The 20,954-nt window shown below is 44.5% G+C and overlaps 1 protein-coding gene and 1 long non-coding RNA gene across 3 annotated transcripts; one reads left to right on the top strand and one right to left on the bottom strand.

The window, feature by feature from the left end:
* Nucleotides 1-776: 776 nt before the first annotated feature.
* Nucleotides 777-20,479, bottom strand: NFE2L3 (NFE2 like bZIP transcription factor 3). 2 transcript variants are annotated; one of them, XM_061464808.1, is made up of 4 exons: nucleotides 20,335-20,479; nucleotides 5,399-5,500; nucleotides 4,367-4,450; nucleotides 777-1,995 (listed from the first exon to the last, which is right to left on the bottom strand). In XM_061464808.1, the coding sequence occupies exons 1-4, from the start codon at nucleotides 20,341-20,343 to the stop codon at nucleotides 781-783; spliced, it is 1,410 nt and encodes a 469-aa protein (XP_061320792.1). In that variant the 5' UTR covers nucleotides 20,344-20,479; the 3' UTR covers nucleotides 777-780. The 2 variants fall into 2 exon arrangements, with proteins under 2 accessions (XP_061320792.1, XP_061320791.1); XM_061464807.1 differs by lacking the exon at nucleotides 20,335-20,479 and having other exon boundaries at nucleotides 5,399-5,672.
* LOC133275073 (uncharacterized) lies at nucleotides 2,105-5,105 on the top strand. The gene is made up of 2 exons (XR_009745386.1): nucleotides 2,105-4,232; nucleotides 4,373-5,105. It is a non-coding gene; the product is annotated as an uncharacterized LOC133275073 (long non-coding RNA).
* Nucleotides 20,480-20,954: the final 475 nt, after the last annotated feature.

Here is a 20,954-nt window from a genome sequence, read left to right as displayed (position 1 = left end):
GCTAACAACCTTCAATATTTCTCCTAGAGGAAGGTATTCAAATAGGGGTAGGAAAGTACATGAGTAAATACATCATGGACTAGGAAACAGAACAGGAACTCATTCACCATCACTCATTTTCACTGAAGAAAGTAGACAGTGTTTCAGTTGCAGAGGCTGAAGGTAAGGCAATAGTGAATCAGATTATTTTGCAGATTGACCTTGTGAGTTGTAAAATTAAATGGGTACATTATGTTTGCCTGGAGCTATGGAGGTGAAAGTAGTGAGGAAAAACACAACAGCCTCCTGGGCCTCTTTCCTTAAAGGAAAACTGGGAAAGCAGAACCGTTCTGAGCAAGTGCAAAGCACAGAGTATCTCTTAGGAATACCTAAGTCCACAGTGAATTTTAAGATGAATTTGAGCTACAATTTTTCTTAACAAAGAATAAAAAAGTAAGGTCACTTTGAACTATAACTAAGAATCAAGTACACAACAATCATGTTTTTCTTCCATGTGTAATTTTGATCTAAAGCTGGCTTTTTTTCCCCCTAGAAACCAAATTCCTAGTTTTATATATGTCTGTATAACTACAGTTACACTGATGGCCTAGCTCCTTCAATTTAATTAAAACTGAACAGATTTCCTCATATAGACGCATCAGCTGGTAGACATTCTAGCAGGTCACTGTTGCCAGACCCTTGAACGTTCTTGCTCCTTAAATGTATTTTTTTCTGTTTGTACTGCTGTAGTCACTGACCTGAGGCCGTCACACAAATACCCCTCTTTCAGGAAAAATAAAGTCATCTTTGGCCATCTTTTTGTTTCTGCTCTTTTTCATTATCTTGTTTCTGCTCAGATTTAACCAGCTGTTTGGGTATTACGAAAACACTGCCATCGCTACTGCAATGAATGACATATTGGCATGGGTTAAAAGGTCTACCCTGGTCATCCTTCAGTCTACTGAAGATGTCATGGTACAAGTTGTTTAACTTCTGCTTCATCTGGCTGATTGATCTGCTACACTGAGAGTGTTCCTTTTTAAGGCTCTCCTTTTGTGTTTGAAGATTACACACATCTTCTTCCAAATTAAGAATAGCATTCATTTTGCGTTTCCGACAGTTTTGGGCGGCGACCTTGTTTTTTCCTCTCCGTCTGATGTCACGAAGAAGTGATACCTGAGTATCTGTCAGATGATTCTTTGTGATCATGGCATTGAAAGAGTCTACAGGCATGCTCACAATTTCATCAACTGAAAATGGTAGTCTCAGAGCTTTTGCACGGTATTCATCACTGGTAAGTTTTGTATCAGTAGAATTATAGCACCTACCCTTTACTTCATTGGGTTTCTTCATCCATATCTGTTGATGCACTGGAGCGGGTGCTGCTTGACTTGGCAGCTGATTATAAGTGTAGTTATGAAGAAACTGCTGAAGTGTAGTTTCTCTAGAACACTCTGCGTCACCTGGATATTCCACATGCCCGTAATTAGCGTATTCTTGGCAGTGGCCTCCAACAGTCCCTAACCCAAGCAAGGAAGCAGATTTCACACCATTACTGTACTCAACAGCACCTTCACTGCTGACTGCATAAGAGACGGTGCTGTGACTTGGGTTCAAAGACAATCCTGAATCTGAGCCAGGTTCTTCAAATTGCTGAGAAACTTCTATGGTATTAAAGCCATTCTCCAAAGCCAAAGACATGAGTTTAATTTCATCAAAATTATCATCATGGGCCATTAAGTTTCTAATGTCAGCAGCTGAAAGCAACGCTGTCAAATTTGACCCATGAAGTGACTCTGGATTTGTGATACTATAACTTGACTGAGAAAAAGACTCTTGACTTTGTAAATGTCTTGTTTCTGAACTTGTGTGAGTGGAGTAGTCTGTTCTTAGTAGCATGGCATCGTGAGGACTGAAACGATGAAGTGTCTCTGTCGAACTTACATTTTGGTGTGAGGATGATGGGTCTTGACCTCTGTTAGAAGTAGCAACTTGTATGTCTTCCAGTAACCTCACCTAAAAGATGGAGGGGAAAATCACAACCTTTTACAAAATGAATGCTTCTACATCCAACACCTACAGTCTTAAACAACTTGGGTTTTAATATTCCACTATTTGACTCAAAGTAAAAATTTTGTATGTTAAAGTCTTCTTTTAGCTATCTTGAATACTGCTTCCCATTTCTACAAAGCATAACCTGTGTTAGCATATGACAGCTGGAAGGATGCAGAAGAAAATTGACTGAAGGGATGGGAGAACTCGTGAAGGACGGTGTGGGACTGGTGAGTGTTGAGAAGTAGAAATGGCACTGTTGCCAAGTGTTCATCAAACTACAGCCTACAAGCTTTATCAGGTCTGGTCTAAGAAAAAGCCCTTCTGAGAGGAGCAGACCCTTTCCTGGTAGTAGTAATGACAATCATCAGTTTCCAGGGTGAGCTGGTTCAAGGTGCTAAACTGTCAGAAGATTAACCCTGTAAAGAAGATAAATAACTCACCTGTGGGACTTGACTTAGCCAGTGAGAATAATGGTGTAAGAAAAGAGAGGAGTAGGACAGGAATGTTAAAAATCATGTTGTCACAGTCTCACTGCTTTTCTTTCACAGTTCATAAAGCTTTTGAGGCAGTGAGCTGCCACATTTGACTTTTAGCCCCTTCTTAACTGAGGTTTACTGTGTCTACATTTCAAGTCAACTCCTTTACTAAGCAATTTGGAGGAAATGTGTGTGTGTTGTCCCCAGATCACACCTTCTGTAGGTGTCTTCTAACTTTAAATTACTACTCAATTTTTTTCTTTACAAAAATAAAGCTTCTGTATGTTCTCTCAGACCTGAGGTCCAGATGATAAACGAGTCCTGCAGCAGCATTAAGACCCACTTTCTGTGGGCCTGGGTTTTATGGTTGCTGAGTCCTAGAAGTACAAAGCCACTACCAAAGATTATGTCAGGGCAGTTGCTGACAAGCAGAGTAGTCATAAAATAGATGATACAAAACCCCTTAAGAATGTAAATACATCAAGTAGGAAGTGTATGACAGGATTCCTCCATAGCTGAGCATCCCTATTGTGGTGCAGGAAAGGACTTTTCTGACTGCTGTTCATTGAACAGAGAATGTGAAAAGCACTTTCCACAGGGAAGGAATGATGTACCAATTAAGGCCAGAACGTCTCGAGTTCTCTGTTTACTGGAAGCTCAGATAACAGAAGAAAGTCTTGTTTTACTCTTCCTAGGGAGTTACCTTGTACTAGACTACCAGTAGTCTGTGAGATTGAGCTGGTATTTTCAATTAAGCTCTTGAAAATAAATGAATATTCTTAGCAAGCTTAACTATAGAAAAACTATACCACACTGCAAGGACTTGCTACCTGGAAGAAACAAGCAATCCATTTTCAACAGATAGGTTGTCACAAGATGGCAGTGCATTAATAGTCTTAAAATAAAATTACAACCGAAATTTACAGCTACACAAAGGCTACAGCCGAATTCCTTTCAAGTTATGAAAAGAACAGATAAAACTAAACTGACAAACTTCTGAACCTTGTTAGTGTGCAATCCAGTACCAAAGCTAAACAGAGAAGGAGGCTAATTTATGGACTAGGAGGCACTATCCAACCTAGAGATGCCCCCAAACAAGGTGTTTTAAAGATAAGCATGAACTTAACATGGAAAACACTAATGACACTGGAAGGCTCCTACAATGGGAAGCATATGTAAGATGCCCTTGGAGTACTGCAAGAAAGGAATGTAGGGAGTAGCTTTATGGTTAATGGTTGCAGCTATGAGCTGTGGGAGAGCAGAGAGACTCCCAATTAAGATAACTGGGTTTTGTGAAGATGGGAACCCAGAGAGCAAACAATAGTATCAGAAGCCCAGACGATAAAGAAAACAATGGGTTTGCTCCTAATGCTGACTGACCTGATCTGCAGCGAAGATGGATCTGTTCTGGAGAGCAGAATCCTTGTAAGCACCCGACCCAACATTTATGACAATTGTAATCTTTCACCACAAATGCTTAATAGCTGCTAGTGCTTAATAACTCAGTGTTGCTCTACTGAGTTACTCTATCAATGTGAATTGGGATTAGGTTTCAGAAGGGGAATTATTAGTTCTACTAATTATGTTGCCCAGGGGCTCCATCCAACTTTGAGCGCCAGGTCACAGCAAAGACAGGAACTTACAGTTTTCATATCCCAAACAAGTTAATGAGGAAAATTTTTCAAGCAGAACTGCTGCAAAAGGTGTCTTTAATGTCTTCAGGTAAGTTTAACTATGTTGATTTGCTGATACATTCCCTGGGGTGGGAGATTACTGGATAAAACAGAGTAAGTCATTATTCAGTAATCACTAACTGTATTCCAATCTATTAGCAATACATGTGCTTTCTCATTTACCTCTAGCATGTTTTCCATCTGCGAAGACAGAAGCTGTAAATAGCTCTCTAATGAGAGAAGGGAATCTACATGGTTGTGGTTGCTCTGTGAGAGAAGAAACAAACACTTCATGAAGCACAGTTATTTTACATAAAAGGAGGTAAAAATCCAAGTCTGTGAGGAAATAGAGCACAGCTCTGTAAAATACTGCTGCTGACCCCTGCCATCAAGTCTTTGTCCTGATGGGACAACGTCATGTTGCTAGAACAAGCAGAACAACTCCATGGCAGGAGCATCCGTACTCCGCCCCACAACAGCAGAACTGGGCTTCCCTGCTCTTCAAGGCTGCACTTACCCACCACTTTGGAAAAATCAAGTATTGTTTCAAAGCCTATCTGCCAGGGCAGCGGTGAGCAGAGGCGCTGGCAAGAAACCTGGATCCGATGTTCTCTGCTCTTACAACATCTCAAGAAGACAGAATGGTCTTTTCATTGCAGCTCTCAGAGAGAACAAAACCCAAAGTGCAGACGTTTCCGTTTAACATTATTATTTCTCCACCTTGTAATTACAATACATGTTAAGATCTGAACAATCCATTTTCCCAAATGTAATTCTACATCTGTGCATCAATCTTTACATGAATGGTGAAAACAGTGTAATTTAGCATCCACACCTCTAGTGTCTGTAGGTCCCAAAAAAAATCCTTGCCCACGAATGTACCACCTTCACGATGGAGAAACTAAAACCAAATTGACAAATGGTTTGTTGCGAGCGATTTCTGTAAAATGTAGAACATTTCAACTACATAAACTGCACTGGGGAGGAGGAGGGCAGGTTTTGAAAAGCTGTACAGGGGCATCATACACAAAGTGTTGTCTGAAGTCACTGCTCCTTTCCTGACCTTGCAAGGGACATTCCAAACGAAAAGAGGAAATCAAATGCTCCTTTCAAAACCATGCGCTGTTTCTGTCACTACTCTATCTCAGTAACAAGACGTAAATCCTCCCTCACATCCTCCTCACACTTTTCCCTTCCATTTTTTTCATCATTTACTTGATTTATATCTTCTTCCTCCTTTTGCAGTTGCAGCTGACCATCTCCTTGATGTGGACAGCAGTCATCCAAAACTTCTTGGCATACTTTCAGGTCAACATCCTGAAGACACAAATAAAACAGTTCCATGAAGCAGAATGCTGTCAAAATTAATCTTTAAAATGCACTATTTCCACAACTGCAGCATTTCAAATGAGATACACACTGCACCATTCATTCATGTGGATGAACTGACTCTGTGTAGACTCGGAGGGCAAAATGAGACAACGGCAGTTCAGGAGCGTAGTCACTGCCTTTCTGTCAGTGCCCAGGTACTGAACCCATCTGCAGTATAAATGGATGCTCATAAACACTGGAAACGAATTCTTCTCAAACAGACACATGATGATGTGATTTCATTGAAAGTTTGGGCTATCAGTGTCTTTTGGATGTCATTTCACAATGAATCCAAGCCAATGTAGCCATTTGCAATCATGACTGTTCCCTGTAGTGTACCAAAGGGAACATACCATCTCTGCTGAATGAGCTTAACAGTGCTGCAGTGTATGGCTTTGAAGATTAGTCTAACTACTAGTACCATTTCTTCTTCCAGCAGATGATGTTAAAATATGCTCATTCCTGCTCACACCGATTGCTACTGCAGTAAGTTATCCACCCTTTAAAAATCCTGTTTCCCCCACTACCATGGTGGTTTCTGAAGGAGCATGGCCCTCTGACCAGCTTTTCACAACAGTGGTGGTACAGGTACAGTGCATGTAAGATTGTTCACAGCACCCATTTCTACATATGGGATCATTTCAGTGAAATACTGGACGATGCTTTTAAAGATTTACTCTTGACATTACACTTCCCAACAGCTTGTTACTCTTTCCCAGTGATGAAGAGCAGCTGAAAAATACTGCTAAACAACAAAATGCTTCTTCCCATGCCCGCACATCATTTGGGATCGATTGCTAGGCTACTTCTAAGGAAAGAATAGGAGGGGCACCTCCCCCAGAATCAGACATATCATAGTTTTGAATAAGGCATTTCTTTAAAGATAGCTTAATTTTGCAGTCTGAATACACATCTAATGACAAAAGGGATTAGGTATAAATACTGCTTACTCAGTACTGTGCTGCCACTTTTAGTGTTTCTGTCTTGTTGCTTATTTTGCATTAATGGTAGCAGAAGAAACAGTAGTTGACTTCTAGTAATACCACTGTGGGCCCAAGAGCTAGATCAGCACCACATGTGGTTTGTCCCTGTACAGAGGAAAAAACTGACTTTTGCTGATTGTAGAAGACTTAGTATCACCAAACCCCTTTATTTCAGCAGCCTTTTCACTACTACCACTGGAGGGTGTGGAAGTTCACACCTCCCACAGCAGGCTGTTTCCAGGTAAACTGCAACCCTATCTGAAAACAACCTTCAATTTGCATTTGGAAAGATGTCTGTGCAAGCACAAGGCAGAACATTTACACTAAAGCTCCCTCAAAAACATAGCAAAAAAATAAAAGGCATCTCAAATTCTATTCTTGCTTCCGCCATTTACCAGTTTCAGTTGGATGAGAGAACGCAATCTGAGGCTAAGCCTGATTTACCAAATTATTCATCAGCCTTGTAGGCTGAAGAGATGAGCTCTAACCGAGTAGCATCTGCCCTTTCCCTAAGGTACAACTTATCACAGGTCAACTATCAGCTTCCATTTGGAATATGAAAAATAGTAATCTATGCTAACTCTGCTCCTTAAAGTGGTCCAAGAATCAATGTGGAGGTGAGAGAAAGTATGATTCTGTGGGTGGCCTGACGTACACCTCATTGGAAGGATGCTGCCAGCTCTGGCAGGTTTCCAGATTTTCTTACTACATTAAAAACAGAGCCTTCAGTTTCCAATTAAGTACAATGATCTCAACATTAACTGAATGCACATACATCAAACTATCCCTCAGCATATCTCCTTTTGCTTCGCACACCCACCTATTATTTGTTGTCCATAAATGAATGTGCAGGGAGCAGAACCTGTAATGATATTCAAGTATGAATAGATCTACCATGATGCATTGGATGGGTGAACAAGACCCCTCTCTAGGAGCAGCAGAAAGCATAAGCAAGCTGTTTTCAGCTACTGATCAGTGTGCAGTTAGCAAACAGGGCTGCAATCACATAGCTACATGTGTACAGAAATATCTGAACTAGGTCTGGAGTAACAGAAACGTCTTGCCACAACAGAACAGAGCAGACAGGGTGGTTTCCTTGGGTGTACAGACAGCATCAAGGAACAGGAGGTACCTGCCCCAGGAAAGCTGTTTCGCTGCACTAAGACTCTGATTTATCTCTACAAATACCCCAGTGATAACCACCATTATTTGCAAAAGGACACGTTTGTGCTGATTTGTGTTTGTGCATCCTGCTCACATGCTGTGTTCTAATCCTCTGTATTGCATTCTCCTTATCTTAGCTGTCAAGCTTTAAATTGCTCCATTACTGTCATTAACCTTTGAGATGCTTCTCTGCAAACTTGTGTCCCTTTCTCCTCTACTAACTGGACTTCTCTGTAGAACTGACCCTTTCCTTGCTGCTACCTGAAAAGATGCAGCACACACGTGGTGATCTTTGCCATAGTTTGACTAATTAAGCACCATTTCCAGAAAATTGTCCCACACCAGCAGAAGTTAGGCAAAAGAAATACAGCTTCTTGTAATATAACCAGTAGTTTCACTTTACTACTTTGTAGGATTAAATACAATTAATAATTAAATTTAAAGGTGCAGACCTGTTATAGCTCTAAGGCTACTGATGTTGCTCTTTGCCTGTTTACTTAAAACATGTGATGATAATTAATCTTACCAATTGATACCTACTTAATTTCAGCTAAAAAGCAAAATGTTTCTTGTTTTTTCTCTATATTCATAATGAGCCCTAGAATATCCTGAAAACATAGGAACAGAAGAATACTTCACTGTTTGAAACGCAGCCAGGGTTTAGAAAGCATGGAGAGTGGAATGGCAGATGGAAACACCAAACAGCAAAGTAACTTTTATGTTATATATGGCTAGGCTAAAAAATTACAACAAACTATTCTAACCAAACAATCACAGAATCCTAAGGGTTGGAAGGGACCTCAAAAGTTCATCTAGTCCAACCCTCCTGCAAGAGCAGGGTAACCTAGAGTACATCACACAGGAACTTGTCCAGGCGGGCCTTGAATATCTCCAACGTAGGAGACTCCACAACCTCCCTGGGCAACTTGTTCCAGTGCTCTGTCACTCTCACAGTAAAGAAATTTTTCCTGATGTTCACATGGAACCTCCTATGCTCCAGTTTACACCCATTGCCCCTTGTCCTATCACTGGACATCACTGAAAAACACCTAGCTCCATCATCCTGACACTCACCCTTTACATATTTGTAAACATTGATGAGGTCACCCCTCAGTCTCCTCTCCTCCAAGCTAAAGAGTCCCAGCTCCCTCAGCCTCTCCTCATAAGGGAGATGCTCCATTCCCTTAATCATCTTCGTTGCCCTGCGCTGGACTCTCTCCAGCAGGTCCCTGTCCTTCTTGAACTGAGGGGCCCAGAACTGGACACAATATTCCAGATGGGGTCTCACCAGGGCAGAGTAGAGGGGAAGAAGGACCTCTCTCGACCTACTAACCACCGCCCTTCTAATACACCCCAGGATGCCATTGGCCTTCTTGGCCACAAGGGCACAGTGTTGGCTCATGGTCACCCTCCTACCCACCAGGACCCCCAGGTCCCTTTCCCCTTCACTACTGTCCAGCAGGTCAGCCCCCAACCTGTACTGGTACATGGGGTTGTTCTTCCCCAGATGCAAGACTCTACACTTGCCCTTGTTGAATTTCATCAAGTTTCTCCCCGCCCAACTCTCCAGCCTGTCCAGGTCTTGCTGGATGGCAGCACAGCCTTCTGGCGTGTCAGCCACTCCTCCCAGTTCAGTATCATCAGCAAACTTGCTGATAGTACACTCAGTTCCCTCATCCAGGTCGTTGATGAAAATATTAAACAGCACTGGTCCCAGCACCGACCCCTGAGGGACTCCACTAGTCACAGACCTCCAGCTAGATTCTGCCCCATTGACCACAACTCTCTGCCTTCTTCCTTCCAACCAGTTCTTGATCCACCTCACTACCTGATCATCAAGCCCACACTTCCTTAGCTTATCTATGAGGATGCTGTGGGAGACAGTATCAAATGCCTTACTGAAATCAAGAAAAACCACATCTACCCCTCTACCATCATCCATCCACCTAGTTACTTGCTCATAGAAGGCTATAAGGTTGGTCAAACATGACTTCCCCTTGGTAAAGCCATGTTGGCTGCTCTTAATGACCCCCTCATCCTTGATATGCCTAGAGAAAACAATGCAATTGAGTAAATCAAATGGTACATAACTGTGACTCCAAATGTGGCACCTGTCAAATGCCTATGACACATCTATTCTAAATCTTAGTAATACCATCTGGGCTGCAACCAAATGCACGCTGTTATAGGCATTCCACTTGTTGCAGTGAGTTGTTAGCACCTCTCTAACAACATGCATTTCGGAAACGAAAGTGCTAGGGCTTTACATAGCATGGCTCACCTACATCAGCTATCAGAAAACACACACACTCCGTGCGCTCTACATGTTCAGCATAAACACAGAATTTACACCAACCTACTCCCCAAATGGAGCCAGAGATGTATAAGTTGAAGGCACAGACACAAATAGTATCGCTGTTAATTTCAATGAAGACATCAGTTTTCATGCTGAAGACAGCTCAACATCCCCTTTAAAATGAACTTTAAGAACTGCTTCTAAAAGATAAAAAAAACAGTTTTACACTCTGTGAATTTGGTCCTGTGCAGTTGTTTTGCACCAGGAACTGATTTTATCCTAAAGGATACAACATCTCTCACAGTGAATATGATGAAAGTTATTAGATTTATTCAGTCACTCTCTCAGATTAAGTACAGTTTAAAAAAAGCCTCTGCTGTCCCAAGATGCTTTCTATTGTGGTCAATGAACTACGTGACATTGGAGTTCTGTAAGAGACTCTCTTCTTTCTTTCTCTCTCTCTCTCCACCTTTACCCAGGCTAGATTGGTACTGTATCCTCATTGGTATGACACAGTCACCACTGAATAAATATAGAAGTATGAAGGGACCACCTTTTCTGATAAAACTTTATCCACAACTTAATTCCAGCTATCTTCCTTTTGAGCCTTCCAGGGCAAACTTACTTTCTCAGTTATCCAGCTCCCAACTTTCTCAAGCTATCAGCTTCACAGCAACTCAAAATGCCTGCCAACTCACAGCTCTGAATAGGGAGAGCTGTTAAAATCCACAGTCTGTTACTTTGGTTTCTTTGGGATTTGAGTATCTTTACCTTCCCTCTGCCGCTGTATGTAATTCCTCTTCTATTTTTCACATTTACCACACTCTGTTTCTTCTTTATGCCTGATACCACTCATCACCTCTCACATACAATTCCCATGCACACCCTACAGCAGGAACAAATTCCCGCCTCTCCAGGGAGCAAGAAACTACAGGTGGAGGTCAGCCACACATCACCGATTCCCTCTACACCCTTCCTGGCCACTTGTTTGACTTTGCTTTTTCAAACCCCTGTGCCTCCTGCAGCACACCATAACAAAAACTGAAATCACAGTCCCTCAGGACAGTAAATACCTCAAATGTCTCAGGCTCCTCTCTTACCCCACCTGTCTCTGAAACACCACATGATCCTTCACACACCTTCTTCTTTAACCTAGCTGAATTCTGGCTAGTGGGCAAGAGCCAGCCACGAGCAGGTACCCAGACCAGTTATCTATTTTCAGATGTCCCTCCACAGCAATATTGCCATGTCCTTTTGCTCAATGAGTTCAAAAGAAAAAAGAAAGAATAACTTGAAGTGTGTTCTGTAAGGTAAGCACACAGCTTCACTGGGACTGCTCTCACATGGAGTAGAGAAAAGCCTTCAGGAAAAAGCCTGCCTGGTTTCTATGTACCTTCATTTTACCAAGCTTCTGACACTCACCAAGAGAAAGACTCTGTAAATCAAACTATTCTCACTGTGTAAGTACTTCAAATGATACCAAAATGACCAGGATTCACCCCTCTACTGCTTTGATACTGGGAAACCCTCACAGTGTTCAAAGAACTATACATGTATGAGGTTTTACATAACCTGACCCAAACTGCTTTTCTAAACATGAACACAGAGACTACAGTGCAAACAATACAAATTATCCAGTGTGCATCTTCTTCCTTAACTTCTGCAATTCACAAACATCCCCAGTGCTATGCTGTTAATTATTAATTAGAGTTCTTTAATCGAGCACAGGCATTCAGCTCTTTAAAGGGCTTCAAAATCTTTCATAAAGGCTATAATATATCCAGATATAACAAACCTACTTGGGCCTTCCTTTTCTGTCCCACACCAATCTGGGTCATGTCCTATGTACATGCAATGACCCAGCACAGCAACTGCTGCCCCATTCAGGCACTCCCTCTTTTGCTGCACAGACATCAGTGCTTGGGGGCTTACATGATTTGGAAAGTGACAAAGTGAGATTTTGGGAAGTGAGAACTGTAAGATTCAGGCCACAGATAAAAAACCTGAAGAGTTACTTCCTGCTAGTCTAAATAATTCCCCATATATATATTCCACAAAAGATAAGGAATCCACCCAGTTTTTATACTCCCTTCTTCAAAAGTCTACATATATATGCACACAAATATATGCATGCACAGAAATAGTGATATCCAGAGAGAAAGAGAAAAGAAAACCACTAAATCAAGTAGGGCAGTTCTGAACTCTTGCAAGATCTTTTGCTAAGACGTTGCTGTCCCACAAACTTCTTGAGACTTCTTCTGTATCTGTGAATACTATTGCCTTATACACAGCACTGATGCAACATCTTGAGGCCTCCCGTTTCCCCACACAGTTTTTAAGGTGCTTTGGAAAATGTATCTTGTTCATTGTGCATAATGGACCTATGGCCAAACGTAACTGATTTTAAAAGTGTTGGGACAGGTTATGGGGAGAAGCCTAAGGAAAATGCAGTTAGCAGAGTTTGGACTACATCCCAGGTTATGTGCCAGTGGGATGGATTCTCTTTTCCCCACCAATATAAGACCTATATCCAGTGTCAGCTGCATGGGTTTGGGGTTTGTTTTTTTTTTTAGTTTGGGTTTTGGTTGTTTTCGAGGGTTTTTTTACTTTTTCTGTGCTTAAAACTCCAAAATCTACAGTCACACAGTGTCTTGGTCAGGGGCAGTCTGCAAATGGTAGGACCTCAATCAGCTTTGTTTACTACAGAAATGATTCCATCTCCTTGCATGAACTGATGCATGTTTTCCTGGCTATTCAAAGCTAAAGTTTTTAGCCTTTTTCCCTCTAAAGATGTAACTCACAGTACCTGGGCAGGAGCCCTGGTACCATAGCCTGAGTCTTAAACATCCATGAGAACCAAACCTACAAGCTTTGGTTCTGTAGCTGCCCCAGGCCAGAACAGCACAAAAGGCACTAAATTAATACCCTCAAGCCATAGGAGCACATCTTCTATCAATCACCTGCTACAACCTTCTGTAGTAATGTAGGACAGTGAATTACAGATAGAATTCATAACAAAAAACTTCTTAACATGTGGTCTCTGCTGTGGTACAAACATTTTTTATCCCTGGTCCTGTGTCATGGTTTAAGCCCAGCCAGTAACTCAGAACCATACACCTGCTCGCTCACTCTCCCCACGTCCTCTCCCTGCTCCCAGTGGGATGGGGAGGAGAATGCAAAGAATGTAACTCCACAGGTTGAGATAAGAACAGTCCAGTAACCAAGGTATAACACAAACCTCTACTGCTACCACCAGTAATAATAATGATAAGGGAAATAACAAGGGAAGAGAATACAACCGCCCACTACCCGCCGACTGATACCCAGCCCAACCGAGTAGTGATCTAGCCCTTCTGGGTAACTGCCCCCAGTTTATATACTGGGCATGACGTGCTGTGGTATGGAATACCTCTTTGGCTAGTTTGGGTCAGGTGTCCTGTCTCTGCTTCCTCACGGCTTCCCCTCCTCCCTGGCAGAGCATGAGACTCACAAAGTCCTTGGTCAGAGTAAACATTACTGAGCAACAACTAAAAACATTGGTGTTATCAGTGTTGTTCCCAGGCTGGAAGTCAAAAACACAGCACTGCACCAACTACTAAGAAGGAGAAAAATCAAATTCCCTTGAGGTACACACTGGACTTCTCCATCTTCCCGCATTACCCACCAAGTATATCCAGGCCCCTGAGTTAAAGCAATCCCATGAGTGGGTTTGCCTTTAGATGAAGCAGGAATAACCCAGACTGTCTTCCCCAACAAATTCTTTATGTGCGCCACAAGAACTTTATCCCCTTCTACAGTATGTAAAGGTTCTGACCGGGCTGGGCCAGCCCTATTGGCAGATCCTCTGGTGTTGACCAACCAGGTGGCTTTTGGTAAGTGTGTATCCCAATGTTTGAAAGTTCCCCCACCCATTGCTCTCAGTGTAGTTTTTAACAGCCCATTGTACCGTTCGATTTTCCCAGAGGGTAGTGCGTGGTAGGGGATGTGATATACCCACTCAATGCCATGCTCTTTGGCCCAAGTGTCTATAAGGTTGTTCCAGAAATGAGTCCCATTGTCTGACTCAATTCTCTCTGGGGTGCCATGTAGCCACAAAATCTGTTTCTCAAGGCCCAGGATGGTGTTCTGGGCAGTGGCGTGGGGCACAGCGTATGTTTCCAGCCATCCGGTGTTTGCTTCCGCCATGGTAAGCACATGGCGCTTGCCTTGGCAGGTCAGTGGGATTGTGATAAAGTCAATCTGCCAGGCCTCCCCATATTCGTCCTCCATACCAAAGAGGCTTTAAGCGCTTGGCTTGTTTAATTGCAGCACATGTTTCACACTCATGAAGAACTGTCGTGGTTTAAACCCAGTCAGGTAACTTGTTCACTCACTCCCAGTGAGTGGTGCCGAGCTGACAACAATCAAGGTCCGTGTCCGTCTCCCCCCCCCCCCTGCACCGGGGCTCTCCCCTTCCCCGCTCCCGGAGGAACGGGGAGGAGGATCGAGAGAGTGCAACTCCTACGGGTTGAGACAAGAACAGTCCAGCAACAAATCACCACCGCTACTATCAGCTAAAACAATGATAAGGGAAAATAACAAGGGAAGAGAATACGATACCACCGGCCAAGAAAACGAGTTCCACCCGGAAGCTCCTGTCCTTCCGGGTAACTCCCAGTTACCCCCCACCCCGGGCATGACGTGCTGTGGTATGGAATACCTCCCCGGCTAGCCCGGGTCAGGCGCCCCGTCTCTGCCTCCTCACAGCTTCCCCTCCTCCCTGGCAGAGCATGAGCCTCACAGAGTCCTTGGTCAGGGTAAACATCACTTAGCAACAACCGAAAACATCGGCTTCACCAACACTGTTCTCAAACTAGAAGTCAAAACACAGCACTGCACCAGTTAACACAAAGGAAAAAAAAACATGACTGCTACTGCTGAACCCAGGACAATAACCTGGGCAATAGTGTCCATTGTTAAGTCCACCCCTCGATCACGAGCCCATCTATATGTTGCATCTCTGCCCTGATGGCCTGAAGTGTCATGGGCCCACCGGGCCAAAAATAATTCACCTTTATGTTGCCAATCTAAGTCCATCTGAGCCACTTCAATCTTAGCCGCTTTATCCACTTGTTGGTTGTTCTGGTGTTCCTCAGTGGCCCAACTCTTGGGTACATGGGTATCTACATGGCATACCTTCGCCCTCAGGTTCTGCACATGGGCAGCAATATCTTTCCACAGTGCAGCAGCCCAGATGGGTTTACCTCTGCGTTGCCAGTTGCTCTGCTTCCATTGCTTCAACGACCCCCACAGGGCATTTGCCACCACCCATGAGTCAGTATAGAGATAAAGTACTGGCCACTTTTCTTGTTCAGCAATGTCCAGCGCCAGCTGGATGGCTTTCACCTCGGCAAACTGACTCGATTCACCCTCTCCGTCAGCAGTTTCTGCAACTTGTCGTCCAGTACTCCATACAGCTGCCTTCCATCTCCGACACTTTCAAAGCACTGGAGGGACCCACTGGACTAGATACTTGCCCATAGTATCCCACACACCCTGCCACTCATGGATGTCCAGCCTCAGGGAAAATCTCTCGTTGGTCCTCCTATATCGTTATTTAACCCTAGACAAGACCCGAGCTGGATCCTGTTAGCTTCCATGATTGGACAAGATCGAGTGTTCTCAGGGTGGTCACACATTAGGCAAAACATAGAGAGCATTTGCAGCAACTTTCAATGGCATTGAAAAGATATTCAGGATCTTTAACCCTTCCAGAATCTACTCCCACTGTAAATAGTCTGGTGGGGGAGCAGAGGGTGTGAGGGAATATCTCCTTCATAGGTTGACTACCCGAGGAGTTAAAAAAAAAAAAGATGTGTAATTGCTAAACACTTCCATTATATACCTCCCAAAGTACAGAGGTGGTGACCACACTGGGAAGGCAAGCCAGATCAATTTCATGATCAATGAGTCTATTGTGTTACAAGTCATTCCCATAAAGTGCAGTGAAACAAGAAACTTAGAAAAGGCCCCCCAGCCAATAAACACTAACACAGCAAATACTAGGTGTAAGTAAGGTATGACATGCTGGAACTCCAAGATCAAGAGCAACAATTTTGATAGCAAATAAATCGGCATTGTGACGAGTGACTATTAATCTGAAACAATGAATGCTTATCGCAAATACAATTATACACACGTTGGTCAGATCTGTCATTATCTCAACCGTTCGTGCCCCATGTTGGGTGCCACAAAGATCTGTCGTGGTTTAAGCCCAGCCGGCAACCCAGAACCATGCAGCAGCTTGCTCACTCTCCCCACTTCCTCCCCCTGCTCCCAGAGGGATGGGGAGGAGAATCAAAAGAATGTAACTCCACAGATTGAGATAAGAGCAGTCCAGTAACTAAGGTATAACACAAACCACCGCTGCTACCACCAGTAATAATGATAAGGGAGATAATAAGGGAAGAGAATTCAACTGCTCACCACCCACTAACCAATACCCAGCCCAACCCAAGCAGTGATCTAGCCCTTCTGGGTAACTGCCCCAGTTTATATAGTGAGCATGACGTGCTGTGGTATGGAATACCTCTTTGGCTAGTTTGGGTCAGGTGTCCTGTCTCTGCTTCCTCACGGCTTCCCCTGCTCCTTGGCAGAGCATGAGACTCACAAAGTCCTTGGTCAGAGTAAACGTTACTGAGCAGCAACTGAAAACATCGGTGTTATCAGTGTTGTTCCCAGGCTGGAAGTCAAAACCAGAGCACTGCACCAGGTACTAAAGAAGGATGAAAATGACTGCTACTGCTGAACCCAGGACAGTTACTGCTGAGCCCTGTTACACACATGCATCCAAGAAAATGGGTAACAAGACTCTGAGATCTTACAATTGTTTTCTTCATTAAAACATGTATTTCAGAAGAAATATATTTTGCTATTGTTATTTGTAAGGCAACAAAATATTGTGGCATTTACATTTCATCAGCAAATTTACATTTGATTACAGAAACAGACTGAATGAAATAGCTTGCTGGGAATATATTGTACATCTGCTGTTGGTAATCATAGTTACTGTATGTATTAGGATCTTGGCCATGGGGCAAGATGGCCTTCCTTAACAATAAGGTATTCATAAGTGAAAACCAGGTCCTGGTCCTGTTTGAAAGATCAAAGGAGAACATCCAGGATTGCTTGTACTAAGGATAAGTTATTTGACAGCTTGGCAAAATGACCATTAAATTAACCAACTCGGCAGTGAAACCAACTTTTAAAGTGTCTCAAAGTGAACTGCTTTCATTACAACATTAAAAATCACACCTATGGGTCAAAAAGACCATGGCCCAGGTGAAGACCCCTCCCCTGAGCAGGCATAGTGATTAGAAGGAATGACACTGCAAATAGCATATGCAGATTGCAAGCAATCACTGCATCTGTACCACCTTCTAACTTTGGTGTACAAATGGAACAAGAAAACTGGTCTTGATGTGCTTGATTTGTGAAACAGTCCACAGAGCACCCAGGCCTGAATAAACACATCTCTCCTGAGCATGTGGAATTGGTTTGCTGCATGCTGAGACAAGGAGGCACAAAAGCACAAAATGTAATCAGTTCTAAGTAAGGTTAAGTTTGATGGCTTTGTAACGGAAAATAACTGCGGTGCTTGAAGGTAGCTGACATAGTTTCAGGTCCTTAGGACCTTAGTACAAAAAGTGTATGAAAAACAAAATAGAAAAAAGGGGACCTGGGGATGGGGAGTATCTGGGACTAGCAGATGTCCAGGATGGGCACAGTTAAACTAACTGGTAAGTAGGCCAGGATGACTGCTATGTTTTTGGTGTTAATGAACCCATTAAGATGATGTAAACATCTACTGGGGAGTATCCCGGACTAGCAGATGTCCAGGATGGGAGCAGTTAAACTAACTGATAAGTAGAAGGACAGGATGATTGCTATGTCTGTAATGTTAATTAAGCTGGTGCTTCAACGACAGCCAGAAGTGATGAAGATTGTTGGGAGAAGTAAACGACCCTTAAAGACCCCCATCACATTTGTGTATGCATGTGGGAAACTTTCTGGAAAATGATGTAACTCATGCGTAGCCTCATGAATATGTATATATGCCCAGTGACTAGATAAGGACGGCTTGTGTAGCAATACGGTGACACTTGTTAGGAGGAGCTATCCCCCGTGTCTCCCGGCGCCGCAAAAAGGATACCTGCTTGTCAACTTAAACTTTGCCGGCGAGTTTGTTCCTGGAGTTTTCTCTGAATCAATGCCAAGCACGAATCTGCTTTTTGGACAACAGGAACACAGTGACTATAAAGGTTAGGGCTGATCCCTGTCTGCCAGGCAGCAATCTGAATGCAGGAACCCACCTGTTTGCTTTACTCATCATCAAAGACAAAGTGCTCAGGCTGTCCTAACACTACAGCACATCTCATGTTAGCGCAAAACAGAGACATAGGCCAGACAACCCCGTACAGTTGAGCACACTCCAACAGCGTGCTTCAGCCCCTGAATTAAGTTTCTTTTTCATGTGCAGTTGTCTCCCAGAGTGGTTTTAAATACCAGCTCCCTAAGGACTAGGATCAACAGCTCACATTGTGTTGCCAGTGATGTTCTCAGCAGGGACTGGAGCCCAATGAATAAAATTAATCTGGGGTGGCTGAATCCAGCTGCTAACTTTTCAGAACACCACACAATACCGAACAGAACAAAACAATCACTTTCATCTGTTTACACAGACTCCTCGGCCCGATCTAGCGTGGATAAGAGAAATGTTAAAAATAGCTCAGGTCTATTTTTATAAAAGGCAAAATGAAGGTTATAAATCAGCTAAGACACTTTGAAATCCATTATACTCTACAATAACATTTTGACAGCACAAGCAGGCTTACTCAAACCTACAGAGGTCACCTTTAACACAAAGATCAACTTTTTCCTCTGTGTTTCATGTTATGGACCTGTCTTCAGGTCCAAAAAAAGCCTGGTGGAAGGGGCATGGTGGTTTTCACATTTACATTTTAGGTCAAGAACTGAACACTGCCTTATCTTGCTGCAATCATCCTTCCACTTAAATAAAATGTGCTTGAGAGAGGCCCAGACCTACTTTAGCAAAGAAATGAATCATCTTCTCTCCACAGAAAGGAGTGATCTCTTACAGTTAGGGTTTTGCAACTCATTTTGCAAGTACTTCACAAAAATTACCAAGCTAACATAGGAGGAAAAAAAGAAAAAAAGAGGAAAAAAAAAAAAAGAAAACTGACTATGCGAGACAAATACAATTATCAGTTGGTGCTGATTCATTAACTCATAATAAGAACCAGCTATTCACAATGGTTCAAAACCAGCTTGAAAACTGTTGGTAGGTCAACTTGGTATTTCAAAACGTACTGAACATCAAAGCCACAAAACCACCATCTACCATACCTCCTGTATCCGCGCAGCGTATCACAACTCTCAGACCATAAACCACACGAAACTCTATGCCCACTACCGACTTAACTCAGAGGAGCAGCCCCTGCAGCTAAGTGGCTTGGCTAATCTTCGAGTTACAGGCGTACACAGCTCTTCCGCAGGATGAGGGGCCGGGCAGCTTGCACAGGCAGTAAGGACCGCTTGTTGCATGACCGAAATAGGGAAGTCAGCCCTCACTGCTGGGTACTTACTGCCTGGGCCTATTGTTCAAGATGCCACGATGAGAACAGAAGCAGAAAAAACGAGGCTGGAGGCTAGCCCTGGCACAGTAAGACTCCTAAGAAGTAAGAAATGTTCCTGACAAGTGTAGTTACCTGAATACGACATAGACATGCCCTTCCCAAAGTGAGGGGTGCCGTTTGGCTCCTTGTCACGATGCGCTGTGGAGAAGCTGCATTTCTGCCGCCTCATGACATTCTCGAGCTACCTGTGTGCCCGCATGAAATAAACCGAGCGACTCCGGCGGAAACACCAAGCAGAGGCGCCAGTGCCGGCCCTGCAGCCCTGCCTTGAGCAGCTGCGCTGGGGCAACGCATGTGTCCAGGCCGGGGAGCTCCGACGGGCTGACCCCGCTCCGGCGCTTGCAGAGCCCCCACCAGCCGCTCCCCTCGCAGAAGGCCGCACGGCAGTACTGTGCAACCTGCCGCTGGGCTCGCTTTGCCCTCCCGGGACGGGGGCTCACCGCGGGAGCGGGCAGCGCTCGGGTCAGCCCCGCACGCTTCTGGCTGTGTCCGTCCTCTCTCGTTTGTGGCGGTGTCTCTCAGAAAAGCGTCCCCACAGCTCACCCCGCATCTCCACTGCCCGCCCCGGGGACGCGCACACCCCGCTCTGCCAGGCTGCCGCTACCCGCGCCCTCGGGGCCGCCCCGCGGCCGCTTCCCTTACCTGCGCCATGGGGCAGCCGACTCCGCCTGAGGCCGCCGCCGCCCCATCCTCCAGCCGCGGCGGGGCGAGGGGCGGCTCCCCCGGGCGGGGCTGGCACCCGCCGGGGCAGGTCCGGCTGCCAGCGCAGCGCGGGCAGGCGCGGGGCGGCCGCGAACGGCGACTGCCCGGAGGCAGCACCGCCCATGGCGGGTGCGGGCGGGGGGGCAGAACACGGACCGGGCACTAACCCGTCCCGCTGCCACCGCACCGGCCCTTCCCCCGGGGGAGGCGGCGGGACGGGGATGCGGGAGGGGGACGCGGACATCCGGCACACCCGCGCCCCACCTGTGTCCTGGGGAGCTTCGTGCGCGTCCGGGGCGAGAAATAGCCTTCATTGGCTGCCGCGAGCGGGAGATACAGCTCGGGTTGGAAAGTGCGGGAGCGGGGAGGTTGGGGAGGGAGCAGGGTGGTGTGAAAATGCAAAGACATTCTTCTCTACCTGCCTCTGGTAGGAAATTTTCTTCTCCCTCCCAGTTCTTAGAATCATAAAATAAAATACAATTAAATAAAATGAATACCGGTACAGTTTTTATTTACAATCAACCTGGTGTCTAAATATCTATTCAATGCCTTTGCTTTCG

Source organism: Pezoporus flaviventris, unplaced genomic scaffold (assembly GCF_033815535.1).
Source record: "Pezoporus flaviventris isolate CSIRO_AGI_PZ_B2104156 unplaced genomic scaffold, CSIRO_AGI_Pfla_v1 ptg000037l, whole genome shotgun sequence".
Lineage (NCBI taxonomy): Eukaryota > Metazoa > Chordata > Aves > Psittaciformes > Psittacidae > Pezoporus > Pezoporus flaviventris.
The sequence above is the reverse complement of the archived record's forward strand: the minus strand, read 5'-3'. Positions and strand labels throughout refer to the sequence as shown.

Bases quoted from the DNA above. Each gene is read 5' to 3' on its own strand.
- NFE2L3 (XM_061464807.1), bottom strand. From the start codon at position 5,527: ATGGAACTGTTTTATTTGTGTCTTCAGGATGTTGACCTGAAAGTATGC. The intron at 4,451-5,398 runs GTAAATGATGAA...CTTCTCTCACAG, and splicing joins AGGAAGAAGATATAAATCAA to AGCAACCACAACCATGTAGA. The intron at 1,996-4,366 runs GTAAATGAGAAA...TCCATCTTTTAG, and splicing joins AGATGGAAAACATGCTAGAG to GTGAGGTTACTGGAAGACAT.